Consider the following 20,610-nt stretch of genomic DNA (forward strand, 5'->3'; position numbering starts at 1 on the left):
TGTAAACTATCAGAGATATATTCCTACAATAATAGCGTCAATAGATAGGAAGAACGGTAGACCATTAGAGCTAGTTCAGCTTATTCCTACCTATTTGAGGGAGTATACTAACCTGTCCATTGCTGGTCATGGTCGAATTGTCAAATAGAAAGTAAGCACCAAAGAAAAATACCACAGCATCAAATACTCCCAGGAATGTCCAGTAAAGGAACAATTTGCAACACAACAAGGAATTTTTGGCAATATCCCTAGTAGTTGAGAAGAAAAGCATTAAAATTGTATTGTTTGCTCAGAAAATTCAGCTGAACTCTCTATATATAGATATATATATAAATATATAGATATACACACATGACAGAATTTTCCTTTTGATTTCAGCAGCACTCTTCATTTTACAGTATTTTAATTTGTTTTTGATTTATAAGTGAAACTGGCAAGGCGTCATTTATTGGTTTGAACAACTGTGTAGCTCGCTAAGGACATTAAAAGTCTTTGAAAAGCGTGGGATTCAGTATAGACCAGGCCAGTGTAAGAGGGAAGATTCAACCACTGAAAGACATTAGTGAACCAGGTGGGTATTACAATAATTGCACTGCTTTCATGGTCATTGTTCTCTATCCCAAGAATTATCAGATTTATAGAATTCAGTTTCACAATTTGCCTCAGTGAGATATTAACACAAGCCCCAGCTCCTAGCCTCAAATAACAGCCATTCCAACACTGTAACATTCATTGTGTGACACAATTGTCCGATTAAAATACACTATGCTGTTTGAAAGCGCAAAATCCAGATCATTAGGTGAAGACGAATTTCCCACAGTATTTTCAGCTCTCAAAATACAACATGATGAACAGTATGCTTTGTTCTGCAATTGTTTTACAATTCCTTAGCTGAGTTATATTCCACTTGATGCATGGGGAAGGACAAAGAATTGAAAGAATTCAGAGGTATAAGCTTCTATTTAGCATGAGTCTATTATTTAGAGGCAATTTTGTGTTGTGGATTTATTTTTGGGGTGTCTATTCTTGGCAATACAAATGCATCACAGCCAAGTTAGAAGAAACCTGAAGGTTTTTTGGGGGACACTTTCTACAGTCTATTAATTCATATTAGTTGGATGGGAAGATCACAGGAAGTGGGTATAGAATCAGAACTTAAGATTCCATTCAGCCTTTACCAAAGGGACTGCAGAAGTTCAAGAAGGCAGCTCCCACCACCTTCCGAAGGGAAACTAGGGATGGGCAGTAAATGCTGTCCCAGCCAGCGAAGCCCACATCCCGTGAATGAATGAAAAAAAGTCCTGCACTGGTTATTAACTCTTCAGCTGGGGCTATCTATCCAATTCCATTTCCCTGCTGTTTATTCACTTCCCATTTAAATAACGTCTGCCTTGCCAGCCCATTGTGATAAAACATTCCAGTAACATTTCTCCTAATTCTCCCTTCATTCTTCCAGTGAAAATCCCCAGCCTATGTTCATGTATTACCCATTCGTCAGCCAATGGAAACACTCTTTCACTGTTTACCTGATGAGACATCAGATAAAATAATCACATCTCCTTAGCCATCTCTGGGGGTGAAAAGGAACAACTTTTTGTGCCCTGCTTCCTAAGCCCTAACCTCTCAACCCCTGGATGGAATTTCCCCCTCCCACCAGCAGCAGGGTTTGTGGCAGGTGGAGGCAGACAATATGGTGGGATGAAAAGAATTGGATTCCTGACGAGAAATGATGGTGGAAAGCTGCGGTTCTGAGCATCACGGCAGGTTCCCTTTCCTGCTGAAGGTTGTCGGGAACCAACTTTACATGTCAGGAATGCTAACTAAAACAGCAGCAGGCTGGAATCACCCCCACCCCGACATATCTTCTGCTACACCAGCAGGAATTCACGCTGGTCCAATTCACGACCGGACGAACCTGGTGTGCGCATGGCGAGAGAGTTTAGATCACTTGTCCGAGAAGCCACAGCCTGAAGCATTGGAGCACTACACGATCCCAGGTGCGTCAAAGAGACGACCGGGGTGTGGGGCAAGGGGGGGACGTTGGAAGACAGGCAATGGGGAGGGGGTTGGAACACACTAGGGGGAGGTTGGTGGTTGACCAAGAAGTCTTGGGGGGGACGAACCAGGAAGGTTTGAGATGGCCAGGAAGCTTGGGAGGGGCGGGTGGAGTGTTGTTCAGAGGGAGGGGGTCAGCAGTCAATGCTGGAATCTTGGGGGGCAAAGGTGCTGGTGATAGGTGGCCACTGTGATTGTGAGAGGGAGCAGTGGGGTGTGGGAGGGTGAGGGTCAGGGTGTGCTGGAATGTTTCTCATTGGTTATGTTGTTTACAAGAATGAGAATTTTCACATGGACATGGGGACTGGGCAGGGTCAGGGTGGACATGGGGATTGAGGCAGGTGTGGGCTCAGCGAGGAGGGTAGGCATTTGAAGGGTAATAGTGATGGGCTCTAGGGCGATGGCGGGGGGAGTTCAAGAGTAACTGATGGGAGGGTGAAGGTAACACCAGGGTGGGGTGGTTGATGGTGTTGGGGCTGTAGGGCGTGGGTTACAGGAGGGGGTTAAAAAGTCTAGAAGGTATGATGTGCATCATCCTGAGGCACAGGCAGATCAGGATGTCGATGCCCTTGATGTCCAACACAAAAGCCTCGAGGTGGGAGGAGGGTCATTGGGCAGGAGGAGCTGAAGATCAGTTCAACTGGACAATTGAAAGAGAATCCAGACAATCTATTCCAACAAGGCAAAGGTCTCTCTATAGGGTCCAAAGGGCAGAGGAGGAAAGGAGAACACGGCGAGTGGGAGGCTTCTCGTACATGGCTCGCATGAGCCTTGGCAAAGAACGATGCCTGAATGTACAGGCATATTTCAGGAGGACACAGACCCAGCCTTGGTCATCCCTCCTGAAAAGGAGGTGGGTGTGTACAAGCAGCAGCAAGAAAAATCCATAGGTCTCATGATGTGAAATGGTTCATATATTTACAAGGGTGCTAAAACTATATACAATGATTGTACAGCCATGCCACCAGTGTTAACTTAATACTTCTTAACTTTTCTTACCCTACCGCTACGTCTAGGTGCTTCCCTGACATCTACAGCAGAGGTGGAGGCAGCCTGCTGACTACTATAGCCTCTTGTCAGTGGCGGCCTTCCTTTGAAGGGTTGAAGCCTGGAGAGTCCCAGCCTTCTTTGGGTCTCCTGTTCTGGGGGAGGTGCATCCTCAGTGGTCTCGGATGCTGGAGTTGATGGGGGCACAGCCAGAAGGGACCTGGAACACTTGGATGCCCTTGGAGTCTCCGGTGTGGAAGCCCTAGGGGTATCCACCTGATGCTCCTCTTCCCTGTTGGTACCTGAGGGCCTCTCTCTGACTCCTTGAGGAGAAGGAGGTGCCTCCTCCCTCTCTCGTCTAGCCACTGCACAAGCTTACCCACGGACAAAGCAATGGATCGAAGGTTAGTATGCGTATCCAGCTGAAATTCCACATTCTGCTGGACCACCATCTTCTCCATGGAGACCTCCATGTGTTTAGATGCTGGGGCAATGACATCAGAGAGCATGTGGACACACTCCTCCATCTCTTGGTGCCACTCGGTTGAGGGCCTCTGACACCTCTGCCTGATATTCCCCTGCATCTCTTTGATACTCCAGTATCTTTTCCAGGACTGCTTCCAGAGGGTCATCATCTAACTCTGGCTTAATAGGGGCCTCCTTACCAGTCCTCTGGGTGCCAGAGACCTTGGCTCTCACTGTCTCCACCTACTGTGGACACGTGTGTGTGAGGTGACCAGCAGAGTTTGAACCCGAGCCTAACCAAGATATATCACCCACCGAGGTGTGTGCCTCTGGGCTGATGGAGAGTGCAGGTGAATGCTATGATGGCTTTATAGGAATGAAGAAATGCTCATCATCATCAGTGCCATCCTGGGGGCTGGGGCTTACTTCTGGAGCAGGGGCTGGCCCACCCCTCTTCCTACTGGCACTTTGAATGGAGAGAGTAGAGAACGAGGGACAGCCTAGACTGGCTCCTACATTGCACAGAGCCTCGGCCACAGCTTCCGATTTTCAGAGATTAAGCATGCTTCCTCACTGGATGTTTGTGGGAGGCCGACCTCACCTTCAGCACAGGCACTGTCATGAACCTCTCCTCTCAGCCTGCTGCTCAAATTGTGGGAGGGGCTGGATCTCAGGCATTCCCCCTCCCTCGCTTGTTGTGCCTGTCTCCTCCTCCATCTAGATAAATGGTTTGTGAGCACTTCTGATGCAGAAGCAAGCTGCATGTTGCTAAGACATGAACTCCTAACTCCCAAAGCCTGTCCACCATGCGCAAGGGACAAGTGAGGAGTTTGAGGGTATACTGTCCACTTGCTTGAGTAAGTGTAGCTCCAACAGCACTAAGGAAGCTGGACACTATTGTAATATTGTGTGCAGTGGTGTCTTAATGATGAGATCTTGAGACTTGTATATTTAAACATGAACCCTTTATTGTTAGCCCTTAAGTAGGTATGGTCATGCATGAAGCTGTTGCCTCCATGCAAGCTGGTTACAGAATGTTCTTTCGAAACTGTTCTCTCAGTCTATTACCATGTGACGCTTTACATCATACCACGGGCAAGGCTATTCTCCAGTTCCACATTAACCCTTGCTCTGCAGAGCATCTTTACATTACAGTGGCATGCAGCCACATACATCATACATTATCAAAGAAAACTTTCCTTTCCAATGGGGTATAAATATTTGTAATATAATCTTTATTTGCTATCCCTGTTCCCACACCTCAAGTCTCTGACTTCATAAATTCAGATGGTCTTGAGGCTTTCGACATCTCAGTTGGTCACATTTAGAGGAATGGTAGTCTCGTTTTGATTTGCTTTTTGCGCTCCTTCGAGTTGTGTTTCTCTTTACTAACAACTCATCTGCTTTTTTCAGACACTGGGTTTGTCCCATTCCTTCTCCAGGGAACGTGTGCTCCATTCATTCCTAGAGTGGACTCAGAAGTTCTTTTTCCCTGGTGTCTGCCATGCTCTCACTGGACAGATACATTTCACAAATGGAAACTTCCTTTCTACCTGTTTCACAAGTTCAGCCAAACACTTGTTTGCTGTTTTATTTTCAAATCCTTTTGCAAGCTTATGAATCTTTTCGTTCAACTCAGATGTTTCTTCTTCTAGTGCCTTGCATTTCAGTGCCTGATTCACATTTTCCGATCTTATTCCCGTTTTCCCTTTGTCCTTGTCCTCCATTTTGGTTTCACTATCGGCCAGGTCTGTCCCCGACAAACTCTTAAACTGCTTCCGTTCTGGAATTGTGCAATTCACAGCTTCATTATCCACTCGTAGTTTAGAAAGTTTGATGGCTTTTCCATTCAAAGCCTCATTTCCATTCAAATGCTTCTTCAGCTCTTCAGTCTGTTTCTTGTAGCTTTCAGCTTCCTCCTGGAATATTGAACATTGTTGAGTCTTCTCTGCCACTGGTTCCTCAGTTTGTTCCGTGTGATGTTAAATTCGTTTTTCTTCTCTTCATAATTTTCCAGAAGAAAAAAACTTTGACCTGAGGATTCTTGTAGCATGTGTAATTCTTTCAACAGGTTTCCATTTCTTTGAGAAGCTCGCTTGTTTCATCTTGAGCCTTCCTGTAATTCAGTCGTCTCCTCAAGTTCCTTCTGCTGTGCTTCTATTCAGCTTTTTAAGACAGTCTTCATTTCTTCATCTTGGTGAATTGTTATGCATTTCTTTTGCATTTAATCTTGAAGGACAATCAATTGTTCTTTCAACTGTTCATTCTCTTGTTGCCCTCGCAGGATTTGTCCTCTCTCTGGGGTCTGTTCCAATTTTCTGTCCATGGCTGTTTTCTTTTCTTGTAGTTCAAGCTTTAAATTGCGCTGCCTCGAAGACTATGAGTGCAGTAACCATTTTGTTGCACTCAGGCAGTCTCTGCAGCTGTCGGTTTCTCTGTCTGTGATCATCCCACGTTTTTTCAATTTTGGCGGGCTCCAAAAAAACTTATGCTTCGATTTTCTGAATTTTTACAGAAAATACTGCATTTCTTTTCTGGGTGTTGAGAATTAATTTCAAGGCAATTGTTTCTTTGTTTCTTCTGTTACTCCTGCAGGTCCGGTTTTCTGAACGTCCCACATTTTTCCTGGATCCTCACAATTGTGGGCCTTTTTTTTAAAAAAGCTTTTTAAAACTGCAGCAATTTCTTCTCTGGGCTGCAAAGGCTAATTGCAGGGCGATTCTTTAGGTTTTTTAGAACCTTTGCTTTTCACTTGCAGCTCTCTTGTGGATGCAGAGCACTTGGGACCATCGCCTATATTGAAATGTAAGTACAGCTACTTCTTTTTGCATTTTTGTTCAGTATCTGGTGACACTGTCACTCAGGTTCTGGCAATTTTCTGCAATGGACTTCCACTCACTCTGCTGGATTCCTCACTTCCAAGTCAATAGTGAAGCTTCTTCAACCTTTTCAAGTTTTCTTCTTAGGTGTGCATCTCTCTAGTTCAGCTTTAGTTGTTTTTAGTTTTTCATATCTTAAGATGCTGTTCTTGGTTCATGCATTTAGCTGCCACCTTTCATATCACCGTGGATCACCATGTCGGATCATGGTACTATCTCTGATGTGACATCTTGTAGAAGCGACCACGGCTGCCAACCATGTTGTAATATGGTGTGCAGCAGCATCTCAATGATGAGATCTTGAGACTTGTATATTTGAACACCAGCTCTTTATTGTTAGCCCTTAACTATTTACAGATGGTCATGCATGGAGTTGTTGTCTTCTTGCAGGCTGGTTCCAGACTCCTCCTTCCAGACTGTTCTCTCAGTCTATTACCATGGGACTCCATACATCGTAGCTTGGGTGGAGCTATTCTCCAGACCAGCGATCCCCTTTACATTACAGTGGCATGCAGGCACATACATCATCATATAACAGACACCATCCAGGATGAAGCAAGCTGCTTGACTGACACCCCATCCAGCACCCTCAACATTCAATCCCTCCACCACTGACCCATAGTGGCAGCTGTACGTACTAAGTGAAAGATGCACTGCTACTTCCCCCAGGCTACTTCCGCAGCCCCCTCCAGACCGGCTCTAGCAGCTAGAAGGGCAAAGACAGCAGACGCATGGTATCAGCAGCATCTGCAAGTTGCCCTCTACTCCAATAACTCCCTCCCTCCACAATGGTTGTGCCTTCAGTGTGGCTGGGTCAGTGGCCTCCCCACCAGAAAACCACACGGACTGCAGTGGGACACTAAGGCAGCATTCCAGCACCTTCTCAAGGGTTTTAGGGACGGGCAACAGAGATGCTGGCCTTGCTATTAATGCCCACGACCCATGCCAGATTCAGAAAAATAGTGAGATGAGTTTAGAGAGCAGAGGGTTCACTTAGCCTGGCGGCATGGATTAAATCATTCATCCAGTTCCACCTCTACACCCCTCTGGCACTGACCAACATGGCGACCTCCTCCCAGGCCAATGTGGTGAGTCGGGCATGCCTCCTGCTCCCATCCTTGGGAAAGAGGACATCTCGCCCATCCTCCACAGCCTGGAGGAGTCCCCCCAGCGAGGCATCGCTGGAGCACGGGACCAGCACTTGGTGCCTTTTGAGGCCCTCTCAGTGCCCTGAGGTTTTGACATGCTGATCCACTGGCTGTCAGGGTGCCTTCATGGACATGACGGAGGGCACGTGACTTCATGCCTGCCTCACCACGAGACACGTCACAAACCACACACATGCATAATTAGTTAGGTGGGGAGTCCACGATTGCACGTAATGGACTTCCCCTCACATTAGCCGGGAACTCTCCCTGTTCCCACACCCACCATGGAACTTACAGTGGGAGGGGAACATTCTGGCCCTGGTATCTCTTTAGTGAACCTTAACTGCCCCCTTCCCATGGCTCTACCATCCTTCTTATAATGGGATGACCAGAACTGACGTAAAAGCAGAAAGTGCTGGAAAACTCAGCAAGTCTGGTAGCATCTGTGGAGAGAGAAACAGAGTTAAAGGCCAGGATTATCTGTGCCCTCTGGTGTCAGGTGTGTTCAGTGGTGTGAGGGGACTATGTGGCGTGATCAGTTCCACAATGGCGTGAAAACCGTTTGCGATCGCCCGCTCAGCTTGCCAATGGCAGGCCACATTTCCCACCGTCGGACATTGGGAGCCTCAGTGTAATACACTAGCATATCTTTATAAGGCCAGCCCGCTGGATCATTCCTCCCCGGTTGGATCATTCCTCCCCCGCTGGATCATTCCTCCCCGGCTGGATCATTCCTCCCCCGCTGGATCATTCCTCCCCCGCTGGATCATTCCTCCCCCGCTGGATCATTCCTCCCTAGCTGGATCATCACCCATGTAGGCGGGAAATCACGCCGGCGTGTTTCAAAACAGCACATAAGCGGCGTGGACCTGTTGAGCTGCAGTTCGCTCGGGGATTCGAGGTTTGTTTGCCTATCTTGCTTCGGACAGCACTCACAGTCATCAGCGCCAGGCTCCACAGGCAGCACCACATCACCGTTAGGGAGGCTCACGGGCAGCTCCCTACCTCCCAGACCAGCCGTAAGGCAGAGGCAGCTTCTCTGTGGAGGCCACTGTGATGTCCTCTATCCCGGCTCTGGCTGCAGGAGGGGCAGCTACATTAGCACTCTGGCTTGCTGGCAGTGGCAGCAGTGGTCGGTGCCAATGCTGCACAGGAAAGGTTGGCCATCCAATGCAGATAGAGCATGAATGATCTCAGTCATGCAGCCAGGGTAAGGCAACCATCTCATCCCTCTAAACTCACATACTCACAAGCCCATCACACATTCAGGGCGAGGGCTTGTTTGGGGAAGAGGTGGAAGTGGCCTCAGGCTGCAGGGCGAGGGCTGTACTGGAGAAAGAGGGTATCCCAGGGTGTGTGTGTGGTATCCCATGTTGATCTGTGCAAGTGGCCTCATGATGGTGAGGGCTGAGGAGGCAGTCTCCAGAGGAGATGAGGCCAGATGGAGATGTGAGGGTGTGTGTGAGAGAGTGAGTGGTGATGTCCCTTGAGCTGGCAGTGAGTGAGATGCCAGTGAATGTAGCTGCCCCTCCTGCGGCCAGAGCCGGGGTAGAGGACATCACAGTGGCCTCCACAGAGTCCAAAAGGGCGCTCGAGGGCTGCTGTCTTCTTGTCTTGTCTTTCGGGGCCATATCTTCTTTGCTGCAGCCCTGGGCTGGAAGCACTAAGTGTGGCTGTATTTTAAATGTAGTGCCTGGCATGATGACATGGTGAAGGGATGGCGTGGTGGGCAAATGAGACCCATCCGCCTTGGAAAGGGTGTGTTTCCCGGGAATGCATAAGAAATGCGGCAGGTTTGCGTCGATACAGTGTGAAAACGTTGTTTTGTCCGCCTGCTGCTGCACTTGGTGCGAATCTGGGACTATTCCGCCCAACATTTCAAGTCCAATATGACTCTTCAGAGCAGAGGTGAGGTAACGATTGCCTTGTTATTTGTTTCAATGACACACACAGGCTGTCGACACTGTCGTTGAGTTAACTTTATTAATAACGCATTTTCCTAACATAAACCCACATCTGCAGCAACTAAATTCTGACAAGACAGGCTCCAACATGTGCTATCTGACCTTCAACTCCCTGCTCAGGTGACCCCATATCTAGTACAGATTACTGTACAGTATCTAATACTGGAGTCCACTACCACAATCAACTATTATCATGAGAGAGATGTGATGGATTTTATGCTGTTGAAATAGGTGGGGGGGGGAGGGTTAGGTAGAACAAAAGGGAAGGTCAGGGATAGGTTAGAAGATGAGGGAGATTAAATGATAAAAACGTCATGGAACAAAAGGCAAAGAGAGTGGTAAAGGAAAAATGCATTAAACCAGAGTAGGTGTTAATAGCAGAAAAAAAAGGTCAGCATTGTCTGAAAGCAAAACATGAGAACAAGATACAGGCTGGCACTGAGGGAAAAAAATACAAAATGGAGGTCAGAGTTCATGGTCTGAAGTTGTTGAAGTCAATGTTGAGTCCAGAAGGCTGTAAAGTGCCGAACTAGAAGATGAGGGACTGTTTCTCCAGCTTGCTTTGGGCTTCACTGGAACATTGCAGCAGGTCAAGGACAAAAAATGTGAATGTGAGAGCAAGATGGTGAACTGAAGCTCAGGGTCGTGCTTGTGGGCTGAATGAAGGTGTTCTGCAAAGTGGTCACCCAGTCTGCGTTTGGTCTCCCCAGTGTAGAGGGGACCACACGGTAAGGAATGAGTACTGCAGGCTAAGCTGAAAGAAGTATTAGTGAATCACTGCTTCACCTGGAAGGAGTGTTTGGGGGCTTGGATGGAGGTAAAGAGGCAGGTGTTACACTTCCTGCAATTGCATGAGAAGGTGCTGTGGGAAGGGGATGAGGTGTTGGGGTGATAGAGGAGTGGACCAGGGCGTCACAGAGGGAACAGTCACTTCTGAATGCTGACAGGGGGAGGGGAGGGGAAGATGTGTTTGGTGGTTGCATTGTGCTGGAGTTGGCGGAAATAGCGGAGAATATCCCGTGAATGCTGGTGGGGTGGAAAGTGAGGGCAAGGGGAACCCTGTCATGGTTCTGGGAGAGGTGGAAAGGGGTGAGGGCACAAGTTGGACATGGTCGAGGGCCCTGTTAACCGCAGTTGGGAGGGCAGGGAGGTGGGGGCATGGACAATCATTGATTGAGGAAAAAGGAAAACATGTCAGAAGCACCATTGTGGAAGGTAGCATCATCAGAACAGATACAATGGAGACGGAGAAACTGGGAGAATGGCATGGGGTCCTTACAGGAAGCAGGTTGTGAGGAGCTGTAATCAAGTAACTGGGAGTTGGTGAGCTTGAGGTGAATATTAGTCGACAGTCTACCCTCAGAAATGGAGAGAAAGAAGTCAAGGGAAGGGAAGGGAAAGGGAAGTGTCAGTGATGGACCATGTGAAGGCATGAGAAGGGTGGAAATTGGAAGCAAAATTGATCAACATTCCAGTTCCAGATAAGAAGAGGAAGCAGCACCAATAGAGTCATCGATGTGCCGGAGAAAGAGTTGCGGGAGGACTAGGACTGGAACAAGGAACTGCTAAGAACTGACTATGGCTTCAGCAATCTCTGGTATAAATTCACATCACTCCTTGCTTTTTGTTCAGTGCCCCTGTGTATGAGGTCCAGAATCCCATTGCTTTTTTTTTGAATGGCTTTTCAAACTTGCACAATAACCATTTAAGAATTTGGTATATTCTGCCATCCTGCTGAAACTCTTGCCATTTACAGTACATTGTTTCTTTCCCTCCAAAATGTACTACTTCACATTATGTGCACTCAACTGTCTCAACACATATCAGCCTACCACTTTAACCTGGCTATCCTTCTCACTTTGACATGGTCCAGAATTTGGTATCATTCTTTTTGAATGTTCATTTCTGCCCCTCCTACAGTGATAATCTTTAGATTTTCTGAGGAGGCCTGAATCATTGAGCATTGAAGGTGATGCTCAAGATGAGAACCCTTCATCAAAAGAAACTTACACTGCAATATCTTTGCCAGCCATATAATCTACAATTTGTTCAATTCATATTTTCATTTTACCAGTGAGTTGCCTTTCAATTTTTGATACATAACTTCACTTGAAAATCAACTCATCTGTAAGCTCAACACACTCTACACTTCCTTTGGGAATTCAATGCAAAGATTAATGATAAATTCATCAATCACACACCTCTAGTGGTGGAGCTGCACTTGAAGGACTACAGCATTTCCAGCATGTTCCCCCCTCCCCACACCAGTCTGGTTTCCTGAATATATTCTGTAAAGTTCCATTAAAAGAACATTGTAGCAATTGCAACATGCAAGATATGCTCATAGTCTTTAAGCTCACCTGTACAATGTTGGGTTTCTTTTCAGTGTATCAATGCTGACATGTTGTTCCATAAGGCTGTACAACAGGATGGGAAGAGAGGTGAAGCTGATGTTGTACAATGTAAGGTATGCAGTGTCATACAATGGCTGTAAGAAAAGAAATCCTCTATTATTTTGCAAGCTTTTAAAGTATCAATTTTTTTATCCATTCATGGGATGTGGGCATCACTGGTTAGGCCAACATTTATTGCCCATCCCTAATTGTCCCTGCTCAGAGGGCAAGAGGGCATTTAAGAGTCAACCACATTGCTGTAGGTCTGGAGTCACATGCAGGCCTAAAGGACATTAGTGAACCATATGGGTTTTTACAACAATGGTGTCATGCTCATTGGACTTTTAATTCCAGCTTTTTATCTTGAATTCAAATTCCACCATCTGCTGTGGTGGGATTCGAACCCCAGAGCATTACCCTGGGTCTCTGGATTACTATCACTACGCCACTGCCTCCCTGCTAAAGTTAACCCATAATTCCAGACCCCGAGATATCCATCTCGGTTTACGTCAATACTGGAATTGAGAGAAGCAACTAGCAGTCCTGTCGGGAAGGACCCAAGCTTTAACTCAAGCAACTGCCCCAACGACAAATCCACCAATACTTCTTTGTGTGAGGAACAGCAGCCTGTTATTGGGCCACAGCATGTTAATGCACTGCTGTGAATTATCACTGATTAAATAAAAATCTTATATCAGCCTTGGAAAGTAGTTCACACAATTTGCAACACATGAAGCCCCTGAAGCACCGATACTAATTACTGCCAACTTCTTTCTTGATCAAGACAGACTGTAACTGCGTTCCTGCCCTGTGTGATCAGCTATGTTCAAGCAATACTTTACTTCACAAGCAACGCGTTCGTACAAAATGGATTTATGGAACAGAGTACTAACCTGTTGAGAAAATCCACAAAAGAACTGATACAAAAACTGAGGGAATATGAAGCAAACATTCTGGAAAACAACACAATTGTGAGATTAGTAATTAAAACACCACAGATATAATCACAGAATGTTTACAAAACATGGGAGGGCATTCAGCTCATTGTGCGTGTGCTGACTCTCTGAAGCTGCAGCTCACTCCCCCGCCTTCTCCTCATAGTCCTGCACACTCTTCCTTTGCAGATAATAATCTAATTCCCTTTTGAAAGCCTCAATTGAACCTGCCTCCACTACACTCTCAGGCAGTGCATTCCAGATCCTAACCTGTCCAAGTGACTACAGGCTGAGTGTCCTTTATCTGAAACCCTGGAGGCTGATGCATTTTGGATTTCAGACATTTTCAGTTTTCGAATACCGCTTATAAATTTACATTACAATAGCCTAAGCCTATGCTAGCTTCCAGTGAAGCTTTTGTGTGCTGGAGTGCAGAGAAGCTGTGAAAGATTTCGATTGAAGAAAGGAACTCAATGCTAAGTCAGCAATGTCTTTGTTTTAGGAAACAGGCTGTTTCTGAACTTCCTTTTGGAATTCCACATCAGAGTAGAAGTGTCTGAGAAGTCGTGAGGTGTACTTTTATTAAAATTCCTTGAGTTGGGTAATACTTACTGGATTTCAATGTTAAAAATCTATAAGGGGTTATTGCCAAAAAGATAGTCAAATTGTGCACTTTTAAGCAAGTGTGCTTTTTTGGGATTGTTCTGTAAGACTTTTTTTTAAACTGCGCAACTTTTATCTTGTTTGCTTAAATTTTTTTTCTTTTTAATAAATTTAACAATTTTAAAAATTCTAAAGGTGTTACTGAGGTTCTGTGTTTTTGAGGTCAATAGCTCTTCCTCTTCGTTTTCACAATGAAAAAAGAGGTTTATGATCAGCGAGACAGACTTCACTCTGGGGTCTAGCTTGCTCAGCAATAACATCAGCTGATAACACCCTCAATAACAAAAATCTGTTACTCAGATTTAAATTTTACAACAATCTTGTATCAATTACTGCCTGTGGAACAGAGCTGCAAGTTTCTGCAACCCTATATATGTAGAATGATTCCTAATTTGACTCCTGAAGGTCTAGCTCTAATTTTCAGATGATGTTCTATGGTCCTCGACTCCCAACCAGCAGAAATAGTTTCTTTCTATCTACTCTATCAGTTTCCCTTAAAACTTAGATCAAATCATTCCTTTCCTTCTAAATTCAAAGGGATACAACTCTAGTTTGTATAATCTCTCATTATTTAACCCCTGAACCCAGTTATCATTTTAGTGAACTTATGTTGCATTCACTCCAAGGCCAGCATATCCTTCCTAAGGTGCGGTGCCCAGTACTGAACATAATACTCCAGATGTGGCCTGACCAGGGTTCTGTATAGTTGAAGCATGACTACTACCCCCTTCTATTCTAGTCCTCTAAGACCAGCAGTCCGTCAGCTTATTTTCTGTACCTGTTCATGATATTTTAATGATCTATGTACCTGGGCCCCCAAGTCTCTTCAGGCCTCCACTCTTTCTAGTTTTTTTTCTCATATAGAAAGAATCTGAGAGAATAATTGTCTGTACATAGAGTTATCTGTACCATCACAGTGCTTTTGGATATTTTCCCCTCAATTTCTGAGGATTGCTGTTGCATGTACTTGAGGCATAGATCGGTATTTCTGATAGTTCCCAGTCATTTCGAGTTATTTGATACAAGACTGGTTATAATATGACAGGCGGCTGTGAGGTACTTTCCTAGTCACTCAGTAACAGCACTTCAAAGTTTACTTCATCTTATTGAGCGCACCAATGAAAGTGTATCACCACACAAAGTCTTTACTAGTGCTAGGTACAGCACAGGTCCAATGGCATTCCAGTCAGTAATTATAGATTTACTTTAATCAGAGACTTAAAGCTGTTGATTTAATTCATTTTCCTTAAAAAGATAAGGTATAAATTAATGCACACACCTTGTAGAAGAAATACTGGACAAGTTGGGCAATTCGAATGTAATAATAATGGCCATGGACAAGTAGCAACTTCTTGAGATGTTTAAACTTGGGAATACAATAATCACTGTTCCGTGCTGCTTGACGACCTTCCTTCCCTAAAATACCTGGGGAAACAAACAAAACTTCAGGCAAACACTCAAAGAATGAAAGCAGTGACACCAATAAAAGGGGAATTTGAAAATTGTGCATTTGGCCTCTGTTTCTATCAATATATCCCTCTCATTGTACCTTGGATCTGTTTATGAATATTTGGTGTAGGTAGGTTTGTTGGGTTAGGGTCAGAGTCAGAGTAGAACCTCTGTCTGTCCAAGACATATGACACTGACTTTGCTGGAATTCACAGGGCTCAGCTCATTTACATATATTTAGATATTCAAGGAGTGTAAAATGTGAAAAATACTCTGGTACTTGTTGCTACAGGAATCAAAAATAACTTCTTAGGAGGAGCCAGCAGGTAAATAATTTGTCTTCCAACATTGCTCAGAATGTTACATTCCATTGGCTGTACACCTCAGTTTTGTGAAGGAAGATACGGCAACCTCTTCAAAATGTGTCAGGTGGCCCAACTCATTCACCAGAGCCAAAACACCTAAAGCATAAAGAATTGCTTACACATCGATTAAAATGATCTGGTGAAAACATGCAGGAAAGAAGTCAGTGAAAGGCAGTGTGACAGCTATGTGGGGGAGAGGTGTCAATGCCTCTGCATCTCCCACTTCCAGGTCTATGGATCAGTGCTGGACGAAGTTCTAAGAATTAATGAGAGGAGGTTTAAGATAAGAGAATAGTTTCCCCGCACCCCACCCCCCACCCCCTATTTACTTTGCACCATGGGAGCCCCCTCTGTTCAACTGCTCATCCTCGCTTCGTAAATAGAATGTAAGTATTCATTTGTAATGCAAATGGTTATCGAATGCTTGGCTCCAGAATCAGTGTTCAAGCAACCCTCCGTATTCTTTCTTGCACACAGCCTCTCACTGAAATCTCTCACCTTAAAAAGTCCTGCCAAGACTTGTCCTCCTGGCTATATCAGCTGTCTGGACTAAATAATTGCAAATGTAACTATGATTCAAGATGGATGATTGGGGTTAGGGCGTACCTAGGACACTATAGACCCATCAGTTTAACATCAGTTGTGGGCAAGTTACAGGAATCGAACATCAAGACAAAGGCCTGGATTTTCACTGAGTCGTAACGATTCTGGAGCTAGTTAAAAATGTCAGACGGAGTCCATTCCAGGCTTCTGATCGCCATTCTTGGCGCTGCCATTTTTCTCTGACACAAGATAAGGATGTGAGTAGCGAGGCAACGCCCTGCACTCCTCGTTCCACTGCAGGGCTAGGCATCTCTTAGCCTCCCTGCAAATTTCGTGGAGTCATGCAAGCTTCTGGATGACTCATGGTTCACGGTCCGTCAGAGGAGTCATGAACCACAGGCTGAAATATTCCAGCCCCTCACGCCGGCTGAATCTTCTGGTCCTGCCAATGTGAATGGAGATTTCACTGGCTCGCTGGCTCCACTGCAGGAGCCTGGAAAATTCCGGTTATAGTTTGGATTTGGGAACCTTTTGAAAGGTGGCTTCAAAATGTCTTACCCATGCCCTCTCTACAGCAACTCATGCCTCCCACCTACTCCACAGGCCCCTCATATCCTCCATTCCAACTCATGACCGTTCCATGCCCATTCACCCAGTATACAGAACCAATGAATCATGTAGTAACAATGACATGTGTGGAATTGCTCAAAGAAAAACACATTTACAAATCTTTTGAAAAAAAACTGCTGGTCCTACAAACCTACAAAAATGTCAGACAGGCTAAAGTATCATAACAGAGGCTTCAAAGACTTCATGCTCCTTAATCTTGTGCAAATAAACTTTGAGACATTGACAGAAGAGATCACAGACAGGACAATTTATTATAACTGCTTAAAGATGTCAGTCAAGCATAATCAACAGTTCTCCCCAGCTGTCAAAACAGAACCCACTGGTGTTAAAACCCTTTGATGAGCCTGGGCTCTCAGCCAAGCAAGCAGAATGAGGACAGGTGTAAGAACTTATTCAGTAGAACTGAATGGTTTCATTCTGCATGATTGGCTAGGAACCCAGGCCCAAAATGATTTTCTCAGCAGAGGGTTCTGTTTTGACAGCTGGAGAGAACTGTTGATATTGCTTGACTAACATTTTTAAGTAGTTACAATAAATTGTTCTTTCTGTGATCTCTTCTGTCGATACCTCAATGTTTATTTGCAAAAGATTAAGAGATGTAAAGTGTCTGAAGCATGTTATTTATATTTTTTCCAACACATTTATAGTGTTGCAGGAACTGTATTTTTTGTGAATGGATTTTTATTTCCTGAACAGTTCCACACGTGCCATTATTACGGTATCATTTATTGGTTCTGTACAAAATGCATACTGGGTGAATAAGCATGGAAGGGCTATGAGATGGCATGGAGGGTACAAGGGGTTATGTGGGAGGCTTGTGGGGGGGGGGGGGCAGCATGAGTTGGCATGGAGTGCATGGAGGTGGCTGGGTAAGAGGTATGAGAGTTGAGGGCTAGAGGGCCTAACAGCTTTTAATACAACTGGGACGAAGTGCTAGAGAACAAAAGTGGGCCTTCTAATCTGCGCGCTATGGCATTCGGCCACTCCGTAGCCACCTATACTCTGCCTGTGGGCCTGACTCTCTCCTGCACCCATTCTCCCCGAATGAAGATCATGACGTTTGGGGGCCTTTCTGCCCCGGTGGGTCTGTGAGTTGGAAAATTTCCCAACTTGAGCTACCTGTCTTGGTAGTGAAAATCTGGCCCAATATAAGTGAATACTTGAGGGAGTATGCATTGATCATGGGGCCAGTATGGATTTGTGAAGGGTAGCCCATGTCTGACTAATCTGGTTGAAATTTTTTGACGAGGTCCAAAACATGGTGAACATGTGAGTGTCTAAGATGGTGTCCATCAGACTTTCGGAAGGCATTCAATGACATTTCAAAGAAGAATTATTAAAAATAAAAGTACACAAAATTGGAGGTAACCTTGAGGCACGAGCTGGTATTTCACTGCAGAATACAGAGTAATGGGAACATTTTCTGATTGCCAGGATATGACAAGTGGTGCTTCCCGTGGCTCATTTCTGGGGCTTCAGATTCTCACCATACTTATCATAAGAATTGTGGGGCTGATGGACTTGTCCTGTTCTTGTGTCCCTACCCAATTTCTAGTTACATTTGGAAGTTGAATGGGTACAGCAGATTCTGAGTTATAGTGGGCAACGATGCAGACGAGAAGTTAAATCATAGAAAAGTACAGATGAGGGAGGCCTTTCAGCTTATCTAAGATCAGACTCCCAGAGATGAAATGGTTCCATAATTCTTATCCTCCCAGAATACTGTGAATTAGAGATCATGCCAGGTGTTAATCAGGAAAAAAAATGGTAAAGCTCAAAATGTGTTTTAAAAATGAATGGATGATTTTACCAATTCCAACATGAGCTTCCAGAATCATACTGACATCATTAGCCCCATCTCCAATTGCCAAAGTTATGGGATGCTCTTTTGAAGATTTGATCAATTTAACTATCTGCAAATAAGGGTTAAAAGAACGAACATGGATTAATGGTACAATGCAATCTCAACATCCTTCTACCCTAAATATCACTAAGTAAATGTAAATATGTTCATGGTAGGGGCTTGGAAATTCTCCACTTCACACCCCATTCTCCAACCAGCACCAACATCACATCCCATTCTACAACCAGCACCCACCTTCACACCCCATTCTCCAACCAGCTCCAACATCACATCCCATTCTCCAACCAGCACCCACCTTCACACCCCATTCTCCAACCAGCTCCCACCTTCACACCCCATTCTCCAACCACCACCCACCTTCACACCCCATTCTCCAACCAGCTCCCACCTTCACACCCCATTCTCCAACCAGCACCCACCTTCACACCCCATTCTCCAACCAGCACCCACCTTCACACCCCATTCTCCAAACAGCACCCACCTTCACACCACATTCTCCAACCACCACCCACCTTCACACCCCATTCTCCAACCAGCACCCACCTTCACACCCCATTCTACAACCACCACCCACCTTCACACCCCATTCTCCAACCAGCACCCACCTTCACACCCCATTCTCCAACCACCACCCATCTTCACACCCCATTCTCCAACCAGCACCCACCTTCACACCCCATTCTCCAACCAGCACCCACCTTCACACCCCATTCTCCAACCAGCACCCACCTTCACACCCCATTCTCCAACCACCACCCATCTTCACACCCCATTCTCCAACCAGCACCCACCTTCACACCCCATTCTCCAACCACCACCCACCTTCACACCCCATTCTCCAACCAGCACCCACCTTCACACCCCATTCTCCAACCACCACCCACCTTCACACCCCATTCTCCAACCACCACCCACCTTCACACCCCATTCTCCAACCACCACCCACCTTCACACCCCATTCTCCAACCACCACCCACCTTCACACCCCATTCTCCAACCAGCACCCACCTTCACACCCCATTCTCCAACCAGCACCCACCTTCACACCCCATTCTCCAACCACCACCCATCATCACACCCCATTCTCCAACCAGCACCCACCTTCACACCCCATTCTCCAACCAGCACCCACCTTCACACCCCATTCTACAACCAGCACCCACCTTCACACCCCATTCTACAACCACCACCCACCTTCACACCCCATTCTCCAACCACCACCCACCTTCACACCCCATTCTCCAACCACCACCCACCTTCACACCCCATTCTCCAACCAGCACCCACCTTCACACCACATTCTCCAACCACCACCCACCTTTACACCCCATTCTCCAACCAGCACCCACCTTCACACCACATTCTCCAACCACCACCCATCATCACACCCCATTCTCCAACCAGCACCCACCTTCACACCCCATTCTCCAACCACCACCCACCTTCACACCCCATTCTCCAACCACCACCCACCTTCACACCCCATTCTCCAACCACCACCCACCTTCACACCCCATTCTACAACCAGCACCCACCTTCACACCCCATTCTCCAACCAGCACCCACCTTCACACCCCATTCTCCAACCAGCACCCACCTTCACACACCATTCCCCAACCAGCACCCACCTTCACACCCCATTCTCCAACCACCACCCACCTTCACACCCCATTCTCCAACCAGCACCCACCTTCACACCCCATTCTCCAACCAGCTCCCACCTTCACACCCCATTCTCCAACCAGCACCCCCTTCACACCCCATTCTCCAACCAGCACCCACCTTCACACCCCATTCTCCAACCACCACCCACCTTCACACCCCATTCTCCAACCAGCACCCACCTTCACACCCCATTCTCCAACCAGCACCCACCTTCACACCCCATTCTCCAACCAGCACCCACCTTCACACCCCATTCTCCAACCAGCACCCACCTTCACACCCCATTCTCCAACCAGCACCCACCTTCACACCCCATTCTCCAACCACCACCCACCTTCACACCCCATTCTCCAACCAGCACCCACCTTCACACCCCATTCTCCAACCAGCACCCACCTTCACACCCCATTCTCCAACCACCACCCATCATCACACCCCATTCTCCAACCAGCACCCACCTTCACACCCCATTCTCCAACCAGCACCCACCTTCACACCCCATTCTACAACCAGCACCCACATTCACACCCCATTCTACAACCAGCACCCACCTTCACACCCCATTCTCCAACCACCACCCATCTTCACACCCCATTCTCCAACCA

The 20,610-nt window shown here is 46.2% G+C and overlaps 1 protein-coding gene across 5 annotated transcripts in view; it reads right to left on the reverse strand.

Annotated features, from left to right (window-relative positions):
- The window catches only part of atp11a (ATPase phospholipid transporting 11A), a 375,081-nt gene that overhangs the window by 125,507 nt on the left and 228,964 nt on the right, over window positions 1-20,610 (reverse strand). For all 5 annotated transcript variants that reach the window (XM_041199613.1, XM_041199614.1, XM_041199610.1 and 2 more), the window contains 5 exons: window positions 18,287-18,389; window positions 14,769-14,914; window positions 12,785-12,844; window positions 11,859-11,986; window positions 113-248 (listed from right to left, as the gene is read on the reverse strand). In XM_041199613.1, coding sequence (XP_041055547.1) covers window positions 113-248; window positions 11,859-11,986; window positions 12,785-12,844; window positions 14,769-14,914; window positions 18,287-18,389 — 573 coding nt within the window. The remainder of the gene's footprint in view (window positions 1-112; window positions 249-11,858; window positions 11,987-12,784; window positions 12,845-14,768; window positions 14,915-18,286; window positions 18,390-20,610) is intronic.

This window comes from Carcharodon carcharias, chromosome 11 (assembly GCF_017639515.1).
Source record: "Carcharodon carcharias isolate sCarCar2 chromosome 11, sCarCar2.pri, whole genome shotgun sequence".
NCBI classification, from domain to species: Eukaryota; Metazoa; Chordata; class Chondrichthyes; order Lamniformes; family Lamnidae; genus Carcharodon; species Carcharodon carcharias.